The sequence below is a fragment of the Erithacus rubecula genome (genome assembly GCF_903797595.1).
Source record: "Erithacus rubecula genome assembly, chromosome: 20".
Lineage (NCBI taxonomy): Eukaryota > Metazoa > Chordata > Aves > Passeriformes > Muscicapidae > Erithacus > Erithacus rubecula.
The window spans coordinates 2,511,503-2,526,843 of NC_136672.1; the positions used below are offsets into that span (position 1 = coordinate 2,511,503).

Here is a 15,341-nt window from a genome sequence, read left to right on the forward strand (position 1 = left end):
TGGGCCCAGAGACACCCTAGGCTGCAGGGACAGAGTAGGGTGACATGGCTGCTGGTTTCACATTGCAGTGGCCTTTGAATTCACTAGTAGCCCAGGGGACAAGTTTGGTGGCCTGGGCTGTATCCCACATATCCCCAGACACTGTTACTGTCATCCTCTTGCGATGTCCCTGGTGCCCCCAGCTCCAACACTGTGTCCCTCCTGGGTGGCACCACTCCCACCCCCATCCCAAGAAGGACACACTCTGTGGCGACACAAGTATTTATTTGGGGGAACACTTGTACTACAGCACCACTGTCAGCTGCTGAGGACACAGGGAGAGGGTGTGTGTCCCTGCAGGGGGTCACATGCGTGTGTTCAGGCTGTCCATGTACTCCTGCAGAGCCTGCAGCCGGGCATCGATCTCAGCTAGTTGAGCTGAGGACTCCTTCATGTGGTTCTCTGGGGAGGCCAGTGCATGAAAAAAGGGTTAACAAAGGCTTGGACTGGGGTATCCCTCAAATATCTAGGGGCTCAGATGGGGCCTCACCTTTACCAGGGCGCTTGCCACCAGTCCTGCACCCTGGCAGCCTGTGGCTGGCAGCTGGGCGAGACACCTGGGGGGGGAGGTTGGGGGTCACCAGTGACCTCCTGGTCACCCTGCTTTGGGATGAAGAGGCGTGGGGGAACCCCAAAGGGGCAGCCACTGACCATGCAGGGGCCATTGCAGGACGAGATGCTCAGGGGTCTCCGTGTACGGGTCAGTCTCCTGTCCCTGAGCAAGGGGGGGAGGTTAAAGGGTGCTAGAAGGGATGCCCAAGCATCCTGCCCAACCCAGCATTACCTGCAGGGCACGGGCTCAGCCCGCTCACTGGCTCTGCTGCCAGAGCTCCCTCCCAAGCGACAGCTCCGGGAGCTTTCAGCTGCAGGGAGAAATGGGGATGGGGAAGTTACAGAAGGAGCCTGAATGTCCGTGGGTGCACCCCCAGTGCTCTGCATGTTCCCCACTCACCAGACGAGCTGCGCCTGTGGCTCCTCGCCGGGCTGGTGCTGCCAGAAGCCACTCCACGGCGCTGGCTGCACCCAAGGGAGATAGTGGTGAAGGGGAACATGGGGCTGGAGGCAAGAGGAGACCCCCCAGGTACCAGGGAGGGCTGGTGACAAGCTCAGTCACCACTGCTTACTTTCTGAGCTCGGCTTCCTTCTGCCGGCACTGCCGGGCCCTGACAAAGGCAGTGGGGTCGAAGCGTGGTGGGCGGGAGCCTGGCAGGGGGAGGCAGAGGAGGGGGTCAGGGTGAGGGGGGGAGAGCTGTGTCCTGTCTCCACTCCTGGGTGTGTGTTCCCAAGTGTCCCGCACCTGCAGGTGATGGGGACTTGGACGAGGGGTGGCCCCGGCTGCTCCTTTGGCTCTCCAGGGATGCTGAGCGTCGCTCCTGGGGGCGTGAGGCTGGGCTGGCAGATTTCTGGCGGCTGCCAAGAGGACCAGTCCCATCAGGGGGGCACAGGAGAACACCCCACAGTCATGCGTGTCCTCCTGAGGGTTCACCCCGACCTCACCCCCTCTTGCAGGAGGCCAGTTCAGCCGTCAGGTTCTTCACCCGCAGCTGCAGCCTCTTCTCCGACGCCTTTGCCTGGGTCAGCTGCAAAGGGGGAGAGAAGGTTCACTGTGCACCTGACTGCCCCTGTCCCCGCCCACAGCAGCTCCCAGCCCACCTCTGCAGCCATCTGCCGGTACTCGCGCTGGTGCCGCGCCTCTGCTGCCCGCTTCTCCTCCACTGCCTGCCACAGCCTGGGGGGATGCCAGGGGGTGGTCTGGGGGTTCCTTCCTCACCCTGGGAGACGGGAACCCCCAAACCCTTCCGGCTGTCACCGGCCCCACTCACGCGTCCCGCAAGTGCTGGGTCTCCTCCAGGCGCTGTGCCCGGAGCTGCGCCAGCTGCTCCTGCAGCTCCCGCACCAGGGCCAGCAGGTCCGGCCGCCCCGCGTAGGGCAGCGGCAGCGGGTAATGGATCCTGGAGGAGAGCGGGGAGGAGGTGAGGCTGGAGTCACCCCCTGTGACCCCTGCCTGGCATCCCCTGTCACCTATCGAACTCCACCGAGTAGACGAGGATGAGGTAGCGCTTGCTGTTGAGGGGGGAATGGGTGGAAGGGGGAGGCCGGGTGACTGCCCCCACTTTCCGGCTGTGCAGGGTCTCCAGGTCGGTGTAGGTGAGGAGCTCCAGGCTGACGGAGTCGCTACTCTGAAGAAAGTTTGAAAAGCAGGAGGGCTCGGTGGAATGCACACCCCACCCCAGGTATCCCCAAAACACTGTGTGGGGGAGCAACACGGCCACACCTGTGTCAAGGCCGACTCCAGCATGCTGCAGAAAATGCCAAACTGCTTGAAATTCCCCGTTTTGCGGGTCAGGTCCTCGATGACTGCGAGCAGGGAGGGTATTTCGGTCAGTGGCAGTGTGGGAGATCCCCTCAACCCCCCCAGGCTGCCTCCGGCACTCACAGGTGGCATCGAACTCGCCCCTCCACAGGTCGGCGGTGCCGTGAGCCTCCACCTCCACCCGCAGGGTGCTGCGGGACAGGGTCACCCGCACCGTGTGCGCCCCGGGCCGGAACGCGCACTCGGCCTGCAGGAACCGCGGCTCGGCCATGGCGCCAGGGCGGCTGCGGGAGAGGGAGCCTCGGCAGAGAGGGGCACCCCCGGAGCGCAGAGAGCACCCCCGGAATACAGAGGGCACCCCAGGGGTACAGAGAGCACCCTGGGCAGACAGGGGCACCCCAGGAGTGCAGGGGGCAGCCTCGGGAAAAGGGACCCGGCTGGAGGGCTCGGGACGGGTGAGCTGGGCTGGATTCTGCGCTGCTGAGCACAGAGAGGGAGCAGAATCGACGGGCGCGCACTGACGGGGTAACAAGGGGAGCCCTCAGCACCGCGAGCGCTGACCGGACAGGACCTTAGAGCTTTTGTTGACTTGGGCTCTGCTGGGGGCGGGCACAGTTTGAAGGGGTGGAGAGAATACAGAGGAACAAGGGGAAAGCCGTGGGCTTGGGCCTGCTGCCTGGGGAGCAGCGGGGATCCCGGGGCTTCGGGGGGCGGTTTGGGGGTGGCGGGGGAAGGGAACTGGGGGTGGCCCGGAGCCGCGGTGACGCTCGGCGGACAGATACCGGGAGCAGCCCTGCCGCATCGGAGGAGCTCACCGCCCGCCGCGATCCTCCGCGCCGCCGCCGCGCCCCGCCCCGCTCATTGGCCGGCCGTACCGCTTTCCGCCGTTCATTGGCTGCCGGCGCCGCCCGTCATCGCAACGCCGTTAGCCGCCCTGCGCTGCCCGCCAGCCTGCCCTGCCATTGGTTGTCAGGCCAAGCCCGCCCCCACCCCTACTGCGCCATTGGTTAATGCAGCTGTCACTCATTTTTGGGGACAAGGTAGAGCCACACCTGCCTGTGGCAGGCCCCGCCCCTTCTCTTGCTCCGTGAGGGGCCGCGTCTCGCTCCCATGGCGGGTACGGAATGGGGCGGGGGACTGGCCTGGGACAGAAGGTCTGGGCTGGATATAGGGGTAGGACAGAACCGGAGGCTGTGGAGGAGGGCACCGACAAATTGCGGAGCAACTGAACCACCAACCTGTTTTTATTAACCAGGTAGAGACTGGGGGAAGCCTGGGGGACGCCCCTAGAGGCCCCAGAACTCCACAATGTTTAGGAGGATTTCCCCCTCCCCCCCGCCCAAGTTACAAAGTTTCCTCCTGACATGGTTGGAAAGGGCAACTCCAAATCCCCCTCAGAACGTTGCAGGAGGTTGGCCGCCACAAAATATGGGGGAGGAGAGCAAATCCAGCGCTCCTCAGCACAGCCTGGTGGGACTGGCAGCAGCCCTTCCCAGGCAGCGTGCGACACTGATGGCATGGTGAGATCAACTTGGGACCTTCAAAAGGACACTCTGGGCCCTCTAAATGAGTCTTAGACTTTAAAAACATAAACCTTGGAATGTATAAATGTGGTTTTGTAGCATGAAAATGTCGGTTTGGACCTTAAATTGACTATTTGGTCTTCCAAGTGTGTAGGCTTCGGTGATTTAAAAGTGATGCTGTTTTCTTTACTTTTGAGGATTGCATTAGATAAATAAAGGTTTGCCCTTGAAAAACTTGGGGCAGAATCTGAAGAGCAGATTCTGCTTTGGCAGAGGCAGGATGAGAGGCGCAGGGCACAAATCCAGACCCAGAGTGATTCAGGAGATGTTTTTACTGTGGGGGGCTGAGGCTCCTTGGGCGGTTCTGGGCTCTCTACCTGGGGCTAACTGGGGTGGTTCTTCCTTGGACCCCAGCACACCCTGGATGGCCCAAGCCCCTCCGTGACACCATGCAGGGCTCTGCTGTGCCCTGGCAGCTTTCTGTGGAGAGGGCCAGCAGGTGACAGCAGGGACAGAGGGGTGCTCAGTGTCCCCCCCAGGCCAGCACAGGGACAGGGGCACTCACTGTCCCCCCCAGGCCAGCGCAGGGACAGGGGCGCTCATTTTCCCCCCCAGGCCAGCGCAGGGACAGGGGCACTCACTGTCCCCCAGGCCAGCGCAGGGACAGAGGGGCACTCACTGTCCCCCCCAGGCCAGCACAGGGACAGGGGCGCTCACTGTCCCCCCCAGGCCAGCGCGTGCAGCCGGTGCGCAGTGTCGCGCAGCCGCCCGCGGTGCTCCAGGCGGCGGTGCAGCCCCGGCGGGATGGAGTCCAGCCCCCAGCGCAGCCCCCAGCAGCCGGCAGCGATGGTCCCCGTGGAATCGCTGTCCCCTCCGTGCAGCACTGCCCTGGCACACAGCTCTTCCCAGCTCCCGCCGGCTGCCAGCAGCGACTCCAAGGCCACCATGGGTGCGTCGTGGCCGCTGCGCCCCGGCCACCCCTCCAGCGCCCAGCCTAGGTACTCTGTGTCCCGCTCGGCTGGGGAGGGGAGGGATGGAACCCGTGGTGGGCCACGGCCTTCCAGGAGCCCACGGGAGTCCAGGTACCTACAGAGACATGGGGACACTGAGGTCCCTGGGGACACTGGTGGCACCAGACAGTGGGGTCACCAGTGACACTGGGGGTCGCTGGGCTGTGGCCAGTGTGACAGCAGCCTCTGTGACCCCAGATACCTGTGGGGACACTGGGGACAATCAGGAAACTTGGGGGGTATCATGGCACTGGGCACAGTGGGACACAAGCAAGAAACCCAGTGTCCCGGGAACCCCAGGGACACAGAGATCACTGTCCCCAAGGATGGCACCTCTGGCAGGGACACAAGGGACGCTGGGTGCAGCAGGGACAGGATGGGCACTGCCAGCCCTGTGGACAGATTGGGCATCAGGATCAGCAGTGGCACCAGTGACACCACTGTGATGCACTGCTGGGGCTGGCAGAGAGCCTGGCACTAATGACACTAGTGGACCCTGAGTGGACCTATTCTCAGTATCCTTCCCAGCCCCTCCCTGTGCTCCCAGTGTCCCCCCACAGCCCTCACAGTGTCCCCTCACCGGTGCCACGCCTCCCCAAAGAATGGCCAGGCAGCAGCGTTGTCCTCCACAGCCACCCCGGTTCCTTCCACGTAGTCCCATGCCAGGGGCAGGACCCGCAGCAGCTCAGTCCCCCAGCGCTCTGGGGGTTCACCCCGAGCCCCCAGTGCCCCAAAGAGGGCCACTGCCAGTGCTCCGAGGTACCCTGTGGGGACAGGGGGTCAGGGGGGTTCTGCCATCCCCTGCAGCCCTCCCCTGCCAGTCTGGCACTCACCCGTGGGGTGGTGGTGGGTCATGCGCCCACTCTCGATGCTCACCCGGATCAGGGTCGGCAGCTCCCAGGTGTGCGGGTACCTGCACTGGCATCAAACCAGTCCCCACCCTCTGCTCCTGGATTTGCAGCCTCTTCCCCATTCCCATACCACCACCCTTGTCTCTGCTGTCCTAGAGCACCCTCAGCTGCTCTGTGACCTGTGTCCCTCTTCCCTATTGCTGTCCCCATGTTGTCTGTCCCCAGCCTCCCAGCTCCAGCACCACATGTCCCCAAGCCCTGGACCTTGTCCTTCACCCAACCCCATGTCACCACCCTACTCTGTGGGGTGTGTCCCCACCCATTCCTCTCCCTCTGACATCCTCGTGTCCCTCTTACTCTACCTCCATCCCTTCATGTCCCCTTCCCTCCAGCTGTGACACCCCATTTCCCCAGCCCAAACATCCTCATATTCCCATCCCCTTATTCCCATTCTGTGTGCTCCCATCTCTCCCCATGTCCCTGTGTGGCATCCCTGTCTCCCCCATTGCACCCATTCTAACACCTCCACATCCTTGTCCCACCCCCAGCTCTGACACCTCCCTGTCGCCAGCAGTCCCCGGCGTCCCGGTGCCCACCTGAGGCCGATGGCCAGGCTGCGCATGGCGGCGCCGCAGCCGGTGCCGCGGGGGTTGAAGGGGATGCGATAGCCCTCGGGCTCCCCTGGCCGCAGCTGCGAGGTGCCTGGGAGCGCACGGGGCCGTGAGGCTCCCTGAGCCCCCTGCCTCTCCCTGCGTCCCGCGGCTCTGCTCACCTAGGATGCTGCTGGGTCCGGGCTTGCGTCCCTCCATGTCCCCCATGGCGGCCACATAGCGGCGAGCCAGCTCCTGCAGGAGGGGCTCCCCCTCCAGACCTGTGCAGGGGTGTGAAGACCCACCTGAGGTTACCCAGGCCGGCGGGGAGAGCCCCATGCACCCCCAAAACTGAAAGGGGAGAAGACCCCTATTGCACCACACCCCACACTGCCCCACAGACCCCCCAAAACTGGAGGGGAAGCAGGACAAGTTGCATGGAAAAATGGGGAATCCTCCTGAGTACCCCAAACTGAGTGAGAAAGGGGTACCCTGCCAGGTTCCCATAGTGGAAGGGGGAAATGTCCCCATCTCCAGCACCCAATATGGGAGGAAAGGGCAGATAAATGAGGAAAGACACACAGACACAGACAGACTCACAGCCCCCACACCACCCCTACCCAGAGGAAACGAGGAAACACATCTCCCCAGGCCTCCCTGGAAACCCCTAAACGTGGGGGGAAGTGGAATAACGATGCCCCAAAGCCCCCAGAGCTCCTCCCAGCAATGCTCCAGTTTGAGTCAGGGACATCCCAATGCTGTAAGGGGACACCCAGTCACACCCCCAGACACCAACCAGGCAGCAAGGAACAGAGCAGGGACCCCCACCCCCTAGGGGACATCCCTAGGGGACATCCCCCCTCCAGTGCCAGCCTGGGGCACCCCGGGCACGCCAGCCCCCTGTCAGCGGGGTGTCACGGAGCCCCGCACCTGTGGCCAGCCCCTCGGCGGTGGCGAGGTGCAGGACGGTGTCATCGCTCACGGGCCACTCGGGGGGCTCCAGGCTGATGGCTGCCAGCCCCCCCAGCTGGGCCAGCTCGCCGTGGATCTGCGGGCCCGAGGTGCAGTACTCCCAGCGGCCTGCCCGGTAGCCCAGCGCGTCCCCCACCCCGCTCAGCACCATGGCAGCCTCGTAGGACTCCAGCGAGGGCACCCTGCGGGAACAGCGGGCTCAGGGGGTGCCAGCGGCGGGGGAGCCCCGCGGGTCCTGCTGCACTCACGTCTCCTCCATGCTGGAGCAGCTGGGAACGCCTGTCAGGCTCAGGGCACGGGGCCAGTGCTGGCCAGGGGCCCTTAAGGGGACCAGAGCACCCCGGGGATGTGGGGTACATTCACAGAGAGGGGGTCAAAGCAGGGAGGGACTGCAGGGGCATCCCGGGGTGGGAGGAGAGGGAAACAGAGGATCCAGGACATCTCTCCTTAGGGACAAAACTTTAAAATGGCAACAAAGCATCCTTTGAGGGCACAAAACCCAACTTCAGAGTTCAAACTCTCTGTTTTCAAAGCTCAATTTTTAGGGCTCCAAGCCCTCTTTTTAAGACCTCTTTTACTGCACAAATTTTCCACTGGAGTGCCTGAAGTTCTCTAGTCAGCACCAAAGCTTCATTTCTTAGGGTCAGAGAGGTTCACCTACATTGCAGGGTCCACAAGGTCATTTGTAGCATCTCACCAATTAATTTTTTTCATACCTAAAGCCTCCATTTTGGGGCCCAAATCCTAATTTTTGTGTTCCCAACTTCTCTTATATTAGCTATAGCTTTTTTTTTTTATGGCACAGAGTTTCATCTTTGGGGTCCAAACCCTAATTTATTGGACAGAAATCCTGCCTAGGCTGCAAATCTACATTGAAAGGGTCCTAAACCTGATGCTTCCTTCCCAGGGTCTTAGTTCTGGCTTCCTAATCAGCTCCTTTTAGGCTACAAAGTCTCATTTTTAGTGTCCAAAGATTGTTTTAGTTCACAAATTCTCTTTTTGTGAGTTCCAAGCAGGGTTTTTCCTCTCCAAAGCCTTCTTTTCAGGCTATTAGGCTCTTTTCCCAGTTAAAAAAAAACAAACAAAAAACAAACAAAAAAACCCACAAAAAACAACCAAACCCCTGTTTTTTCTTGCTTGATCATGCTTTACAGAAATTAATGTGCCACCTCAGACAGGGTTTGGTTCTGAAGGCAAGTTTACTGTTAGAATAATAACCTCCAGGCTGATGATCATGAAATAACAGAATTCTCAATTATTGGTGAAACCAGGTGGAGCACCAACAAAACTTCCACACTGGGCTGCTGGAGGGCAAACTTCAGCCTTTTCAAGAAGCTGATTTGGAAAGGTCACTGGCAAACAGCCCTTAAAAACAAAGGAAGGATGGATGTACTTCAAGAAAGTAATCTTGAAGGCACAGCAGTGTGCTTTGCTGTCCCTGTGTGCTGAAAGATGAGCTGTCAGGGATGACAACTGGCCTGGATGAGCAGGGAACTTCTGAAGGGACTTCTGTTCTTTGTGTCCAAGCCACATTGTGGACGAGTGACCAGCTGGCAGAGCTGAGTTTCTGCAGTCTCTGAGTGCTCCCTTACTAGAGGCAGCACGTGGAGGGGAGTCAGGGCAGTCTGCTGGTGCTCTTTGTGCAAGCTGCTCCCTACTAGGGATGCTTTTGGTGCTTCCTGCACTCCTCTTCTTCCTCTCTGCTGTTGCAGAAGTCAGATCATCTGCTCCTCCCTCATCCAGGCTGACAATCTGCCCTGGACACTGCTGTAGTGGCACAAGTCCCTGAATCAAGCACCACTCGTGGTGCCCTCTGCCAGTTTACTGATCATTCTCTCTGCCCCAGCATCCAGTTCAGAAAGACATTAAACAGGATCAGCCCCTGATCCTTGGGAGATGCTGTTTGTTCCTGGCACATCCAGCCCATGTCCCTTGGAGTCACTTGAACTCTATTTAAACCCATATTTAAAAGCAACAGATTGCTAGGTGGGCACATGCAAACACACAGCTTTCAAAATCCTGCCACACAAACATCACACAGTAGGTATTTCCACCAGCTGCTTCAAAACCTAGGAGGAAGGAAACACCCTGTAAATTACTCTTACAAAACCATGTCACAACCCACTAAACGGAGGCATGATATCCACTGATGTAAATTGCATCTGGCTTAACAAAGACACTACATGATGTGTCAGAGTTATTGTTTCCATAACTCTGGTACCCAGCCCAGTATTTAAAATCAAAAGTTGTTGGCTAGCAAACCCTTAAATTCTACATGAGGCTCCCACTAGTGGTGGCTAACAAGCCCTTAATTTCATATAGTACACTTCAGTAATTTCTCAACTCTCACCACAAGCTCTTGAAAAGTGCTGGTTAACAAGACACAACACACTTCCAGAGGCTCCCCACTCCCTCAACAAACTTCATTGTGAAGCACAGGGTAGAATATCATAGCCATGCTTTGCTAGGACAAAGCAAGGGAGGAGAGAAATGAAGACAGAAAAGGGAGAGAGAGGACAAAGCTTATCACCAGTCCATAGATCCCATCTTGGTTCTAGTGTGGATGGTCTGGAGCTGGGACTACAAGACAAAAAAAAGCCAGAGAGAAAGAAAAAGAGAGCCAGGGGGTCCAATTGGCTTCCTTTAATAGTTAACTTGATGCCTACCTCTGACACAGACTAAACTTTTGGAGCTGCTTTCTTCATGCAGGCACAGCCAGCTCTTTTGGCCCTGTGCTGGGAAGTGAGCATGAGTGCCAAAGCAAAGCAGGACTTTGGCTCAGCACAGTGCTGCCCCACCTCTGCAGCATTGTCTCCTCCAATGACCTTTCCAATTGTAGTCATCAGAATGTTTGAGACAAAACATACTTAGATCTGGTCCTCCACAGGCCAATAAGGGGTTTTAATTCTGGCTTTGGCTTTTCTGCTTGTTGATTCCAAACAGGTGGGTTGTTCATTTCAGATGCTGTGCTGCTGCATCACCCAGGCTGTGTTGGTCTGATAGACATCTCTGGGATGCTCAGACCTCCACACTGACTGGTAAGAGTTCATGATCTCCACAACCTGGCTCCAGAGACCATAGTCCTGCCATGAGGATCTGCCCAGCTCTCTCTGTGCTGGCAAGGCTTGCACCCAAGCACGGCTTGGTACAGACACCTGCTGGCAGATCCTCTTGGAGGGCCCTGGAGCTGTGGCAGTCCTGGGAGTGTGGTCAAGGCTTAAGGGACTGGTTCTCTTCCTCCTCCTTCCTGTTAAATCACTGTTGGTGCTGTTGATGATCCAGCTGAAGAGATCATTGCCCTGCTGTGGGGATCTGCTGCGGGCCCTCTCCCTGGCATGGTTCCTCTGCTTGTGCAGCACCTTAATCCTGCCAGGCAGAGCCTGTGGTGCTGCAGAACCTGCCTGCTGCTGGCTGCCTGCTCCCTGACCGAGCTTGGAACGGGCATGTGGTGCTGCTGCAGAGGAAACTGTCCTTCCTCTCATTTTCAAATCCGAGCACCTGGAGGAAAAGAGTTAGCTCTGTTTCTGGCATTCCTTGTAGATTCCTCTGGAATTCAGTTGCTTTCTCAGTGCAACACAGAGAGGGCTTCACTAAAGTCACCACTGGTGAGTTTAACTAGGGTCTTCCCACCAGGTCTGCCACTGTCAGAGTGAGTCCTCATCTTTTTACCCCCTATGGCCTCCACTTCACAGAATCCTAGAATTTGGATGAAAGAAATCTCATTCCAATCCCCTGCCATGTGCAGGGACACCTTCCACTATCCCAGGCTGCTCCAAGCCCCATCCAGCCTGGCCTTGGACACTTCCAGGAATGGGGCAGCCACAGCTTCTCTGGGCACCCTGTGCCAGGGCCTCACCAGCCTCACAGGGAAGAATTTCTGCCTAATATTTAGTTTAAATCTTCCCTCTTTCACTTTAAAACCATTTCCCTTTTCCCCATCACTACACTTCCTGACAAGGAGTCCCTCCCCATCTTCCCTAGGGGCACCCTTTAAGTCCTATTCTCTACATGAGCCAGCTGCAGAGAGCAGACAAGGGGCAGTTTCCACAGGGCAGCACCCTAAAGCCCAGCAGGGAAAGAGGAGGATGAGTGAGGTAGTTCAGAAGCTGAAGGATGCAGGAAGGAATTGTCTCCTATGGCAGAAACACTCAGGAGGATGAGAAGACAAACAGATAAGACAGGATAAGGAAATGTTTTCTGACCACACGATCCTGGTTATTACCTGGCATAAAACAGCAAGTAGGCTTGCTGCCCTAGGACTGTGTGGATATCACAGTTATCCACAGACTCATCGTCCACCTTGTACCACAGCCCATTGCTGGCCTGCAAAGAAAGGTGCCAGTTCTGAGAGGAACTGCAGGGTTTATCCACAGCACCAAAGGCAGAAAACTGCCAAACCAGGAGTGCACAAAAACAAATCCAATCGAGCCCTGATGGAGACCTTCTCCCCAAGACCTTGGCTGCCTGTAACACTGCTGGGAAAGTTTGTCTTTCCCAACACACATTTCTCCATGTCATGGTGGAAGTTGCTCTTTACCTTTATGTAGCACAGAAAGTGTCCTTCAAGACAGGTGTCCCCACTGTGAACCACGATGGCATATAAGGAGAAGAGGAGGGGCTCTCCAGATGTGTCAGACATGTATGGCCGAAGATCCAAGTACTCAGGATACTCCACAAACTACAGAGAGACCAAGAGGGCTCAGAAATTAAGATCAACCACCACATTAAAAAAAACCTTCAGCATGTAATGGCTTGGGTGGCTGGAAACTGTTCTCAACCAAAGCAGCTGTGTCAGAGCAGAGTCCAGGCTCGTCTTTTCATGGGAATTCTCCTCTCCACAGAAGGGAACACAAAAATCCCAACATGAGCCTCTTTGACAGAGCTTTGGGGAATCTTCTGCTTTAGAAAGTAGGACTTCACTTGCATACACACCTTGCTGATCTTTGTGCCAGTCCATTGGTCAGCCCTTTCCAGACACAGTGTGAGGACTCTGGGTGCACGATGGACTGTAGTTTTCTTGGAGGCAGCAGCTTTCTCCTTACACCTTGAAACCAAGCACACAGCCAAGTGCTGAAATGCACCCAATCTTCCCCAAGAAGGCCAGGCAACCTTTCCCCTGTCTCACACATCTTTACCCTACTTTAAGGTTATTCAGAGGCATACTGAAAGAGTTGTGTCTTGCTATTGTGCATTAAACCTCCTTGAGAGGATGACTTCTGTTCAGTGCCATGTAGCCCCTCATGGATCTGGGGTTATTTTTCATGTGGAATCATCTTACTTGCTACATCTGAAGCACTCTTTCTGATCCAGCTGCTTGGGTGTCACACAGTTCTCCAGAGCTGTGGTGAGGGATGAGGCTGCCTGGAGGAGTGAGAAGGGAGCTGTAGGAAATGCTCTTACCCAAACACTTCCCTGGAGCTGACAAGAGGACCCCAGCAGCTGATGCTGATGAGCCAGCATTACCCCAGAAGGAGGCAGAAGGAGGGTGTGATGCTGAACATTTCCCTCATGTCCCAGGTGCTCCCAGAGTCACCAAGAGCTCCCTCTATGTTGCCACCACTCAGATCAGCTACCAATGGCATGCAGGGGCATCAGCAGTGAGAACTGATCCTACCTATGAGCCTGGGAGCCAGAGGGGTATTGAGGGAGGGCAAAGGAAGGAGTAGGAGAGTATGTCAGGGTGCAGAGAGGGTAATGATTGCTAGTCCAGCCCAAAGCCAGCACCACGGGCAGACCAGTGCCATGGCCTCTGCAGGAGGACACTGAGGACACTGTGCTTTCCCCTTCCCGCTCACCACCAAGCTCCCTTGTGCTCACAGTATAGGTTTTTTAAACAAGTGTTTTGGTTCTGGAAAGCTACAGGGGCCTTGGAATGTCTTGAAGCTTAGTTGCAAACCTCTTACTCTGATATCCAAAGAGACATCCAGGAAGGCCTTGTAGAAAGCAACAACTGCTTGGCAGCTCAAGCACGTGACTGGAAGGAAAATTAAAATGCTGAGTGAAGTTAATTGACTGTGCTGGTTTATGCTCATGGGTTCTCCTATCACAGCACCAGCTATTTGTGACAGACAGACAGAAGGACACAGACAAGCCAAGTAAAGCAGTAGTTATGGAAATGTACCTGTATATTTCATGAAGCCCCCAAATATTTGATGGACGATGGTAATTTTTTGTGAAGAGACATCCAAGCTGGAAATAAATGGCAAGGCAGAGAGTTACCTCCTCCAAGGGTTTAGCCTTGAAAGGTCTGAGTTTTCCTTGATGGGAGCACATCAAGGAGTCCAGTGGGCCGGGGAAGATTGAAACTTGCAATTTGCTTGTGCTTACTCGCTGCTCCCACTGAGACAAGCTCTGTGCATGGCGCTGAGAGTACAGCGCAAGAACTCGTAGGCGTTCTCCTGCCTGCCATACTCAAACTCTTCTCCTATGACTAAGAAAGAATTTAGTTGCTCCCCCTCAGAAGAAGGGAAAACATAGAGGAAAATGTGTTGGAGCACCTGAAACAACTTACATTTGAGGTCCCTGAGGACAGCTCCAGGCAGGATGGCACTGGCTGAGGAGCACAGGACCTTCCTGACGTGCTCTTCCATGGTGCACATCATGCAGAAACCTTGCTGCTGGCCTGCAGGGAAGGAGGGAGGGAGCAAGGAAGGGAGGGACAGAAGCTTCTCAGGGTAAAAAAAATCTCAGTTTCTTGAGAAACCTAATGGAGATCCTGAAGTTCTAAGAACAGTCTCCTTTACTCCCAAACTGCCAGTGTCCCAACAAGCCCAGAACATTTTAGTGTACATAAAACATTCTTCAGAGGGAGGCTAACCTGGCAGAAGCATTCTGTTCAGTGAGTTCAACTTGCAGGGATAGAAACTTGGGACTAGAAAGAGGTGTTCTGCTGAAAGTAAGTACACCTTGATAGGACAGGCATCTTTTAGCTGATACTCAAAGAACATAAGCTCATAGGGCCAAGAAGGAAGAGCTGCTGTTCTCCTAAACCTGATTCCATATTCTGGGAATCCTTGGGATGTGCCCAAGATTTCCAGGGAGGTGTTGCCAGAGGTACTCACACGACTGGCTGTGCTTGGAGGAGAGCAGGTAGTTGGCCAGAGGGGGGGTGTATGTCAGGCACTGCAGGATAACATTGACGTAGCAAGTGTTGCCCAGGTTGAAGAGCCCTGCTCCAGGTCTCTGCCTTTGCTGCCAGTCCATGCAAATCTTCTCAGGGGGTGAGGCAAGCCTTTGTGGCAGAGCCATTCCCTCGGCAATGTCTGCAGGGAGACAAAGTTTGACAAGAGATGAGACAATGTTACTCAAAACCATGTTGGGATGCTGAGTTGTCTACAGGAGCACCACGGACAACAGCTCTAGTCACCAACTCAGAAACATCGGGGAAAGCCCAGCACCCTGCTGACATCTACTGGCAGGGAAGCAGTTTTGGAAACCTGTTCTCCTGTGTACTCTGCCAAAAGTCCAATAAATCCACTCTGATTCTGGGCCTCAGGCCACCTTCCTTTCCTTCTAGAGTGTTTTATGTCAGGACTCACAGGAGCTGTTCCACCTTGCAGCTATCACTCCTCTCAGGAACAGAGGGGAAATGTTTGGATTGCAAAGCTTTAGAAAGATCTCCAGAAAGATCAGGCCAGCACCAATCCCATCACTTGAAGCAAAAGGAAATAATTGTAGCTCAACAAAATTATTTAGAAACCCCAAACATGACTCACAAAGCACCTTCAGCTATCAAAAACGTTTTGATGGTGCTTGTAGCTGTTGCCAAGGATGAAGAATGCTTGGAAAAAGGCAGGCCCACACTAGAAGGAGCCTAGATATCCTGAAGGCCAGCTCAGCCCAGCTGAGCTCTCAGTGGCTCACTCCTCAGGTGAGCATTGGGCAGGTGAGATCACAATTGCAGGACCAGTGCCATATCTCTGCCCCTCTGTGACATGAGGCCACATGGGGTCCTTTGAGGCCACAGAACCCCATGGCCTGGGCATCTCTCACAGCTCAAACTGGACCAGCTGCTGTGAGCCAAGGGCTGTTTGTCTGTCAGC

General features: G+C 56.2%; 3 protein-coding genes across 5 annotated transcripts; all 3 read right to left on the reverse strand.

Annotated features, from left to right (window-relative positions):
* Positions 1-257: 257 nt before the first annotated feature.
* On the reverse strand, positions 258-3,276 carry CCDC61 (coiled-coil domain containing 61). Of its 3 annotated transcripts, none has more exons than XM_079323734.1 (14): positions 3,136-3,276; positions 2,477-2,637; positions 2,315-2,397; positions 2,062-2,219; positions 1,863-1,991; positions 1,693-1,768; positions 1,537-1,619; positions 1,337-1,449; positions 1,164-1,242; positions 992-1,056; positions 824-902; positions 691-754; positions 530-596; positions 258-441 (listed from the first exon to the last, which is right to left on the reverse strand). In XM_079323734.1, exons 1-14 carry the CDS (start codon positions 3,153-3,155, stop codon positions 344-346), a joined length of 1,275 nt encoding a protein of 424 aa, XP_079179860.1. In that variant the 5' UTR covers positions 3,156-3,276; the 3' UTR covers positions 258-343. The 3 variants fall into 3 exon arrangements, with proteins under 3 accessions (XP_079179860.1, XP_079179859.1, XP_079179861.1); XM_079323733.1 differs by having other exon boundaries at positions 3,169-3,260; XM_079323735.1 differs by having other exon boundaries at positions 2,477-2,653; positions 3,136-3,199.
* A 1,239-nt stretch (positions 3,277-4,515) lies between these two features.
* On the reverse strand, positions 4,516-7,621 carry LOC306810803 (ADP-ribosylhydrolase ARH1-like). The gene is made up of 7 exons (XM_079323791.1): positions 7,548-7,621; positions 7,258-7,481; positions 6,510-6,608; positions 6,334-6,439; positions 5,720-5,799; positions 5,467-5,650; positions 4,516-4,962 (listed from the first exon to the last, which is right to left on the reverse strand). Exons 1-7 carry the CDS (start codon positions 7,556-7,558, stop codon positions 4,590-4,592), a joined length of 1,077 nt encoding a protein of 358 aa, XP_079179917.1. The 5' UTR covers positions 7,559-7,621; the 3' UTR covers positions 4,516-4,589.
* A 2,428-nt stretch (positions 7,622-10,049) lies between these two features.
* LOC306810814 (ubiquitin carboxyl-terminal hydrolase 17-like protein 6) lies at positions 10,050-14,848 on the reverse strand. The gene is made up of 11 exons (XM_079323802.1): positions 14,838-14,848; positions 14,361-14,561; positions 13,811-13,921; positions 13,627-13,729; positions 13,421-13,488; positions 13,203-13,273; positions 12,578-12,660; positions 12,232-12,343; positions 11,837-11,977; positions 11,522-11,622; positions 10,050-10,797 (listed from the first exon to the last, which is right to left on the reverse strand). The coding sequence occupies exons 2-11, from the start codon at positions 14,545-14,547 to the stop codon at positions 10,257-10,259; spliced, it is 1,518 nt and encodes a 505-aa protein (XP_079179928.1). The 5' UTR covers positions 14,548-14,561; positions 14,838-14,848; the 3' UTR covers positions 10,050-10,256.
* Positions 14,849-15,341: the final 493 nt, after the last annotated feature.

What these genes read in the sequence shown, in the direction of transcription:
- CCDC61 (XM_079323733.1), bottom strand. Translation starts at nt 3,245, where the DNA reads ATGAACGGCGGAAAGCGGTACGGCCGGCCAATGAGCGGGGCGGGGCGC. An exon ending in GGGCGAGTTCGATGCCACCT is followed by an intron (nt 2,398 to 2,476) that starts GTGAGTGCCGGA and finishes CCCTGCTCGCAG; the next exon opens with TCATCGAGGACCTGACCCGC. An exon ending in ACCCAGCACTTGCGGGACGC is followed by an intron (nt 1,769 to 1,862) that starts GTGAGTGGGGCC and finishes GCATCCCCCCAG; the next exon opens with GCTGTGGCAGGCAGTGGAGG.
- LOC306810814 (XM_079323802.1), bottom strand. Translation starts at nt 14,547, where the DNA reads ATGGCTCTGCCACAAAGGCTTGCCTCACCCCCTGAGAAGATTTGCATG. An exon ending in TGTCCTCAGGGACCTCAAAT is followed by an intron (nt 13,730 to 13,810) that starts GTAAGTTGTTTC and finishes ATTCTTTCTTAG; the next exon opens with TCATAGGAGAAGAGTTTGAG. An exon ending in CTGGCACAAAGATCAGCAAG is followed by an intron (nt 11,978 to 12,231) that starts GTGTGTATGCAA and finishes GTCTCTCTGTAG; the next exon opens with TTTGTGGAGTATCCTGAGTA.
- LOC306810803 (XM_079323791.1), bottom strand. An exon ending in AGCCTGGCCATCGGCCTCAG is followed by an intron (nt 5,800 to 6,333) that starts GTGGGCACCGGG and finishes ATGCCAGTGCAG; the next exon opens with GTACCCGCACACCTGGGAGC. An exon ending in GACCCACCACCACCCCACGG is followed by an intron (nt 5,651 to 5,719) that starts GTGAGTGCCAGA and finishes CTGTCCCCACAG; the next exon opens with GGTACCTCGGAGCACTGGCA.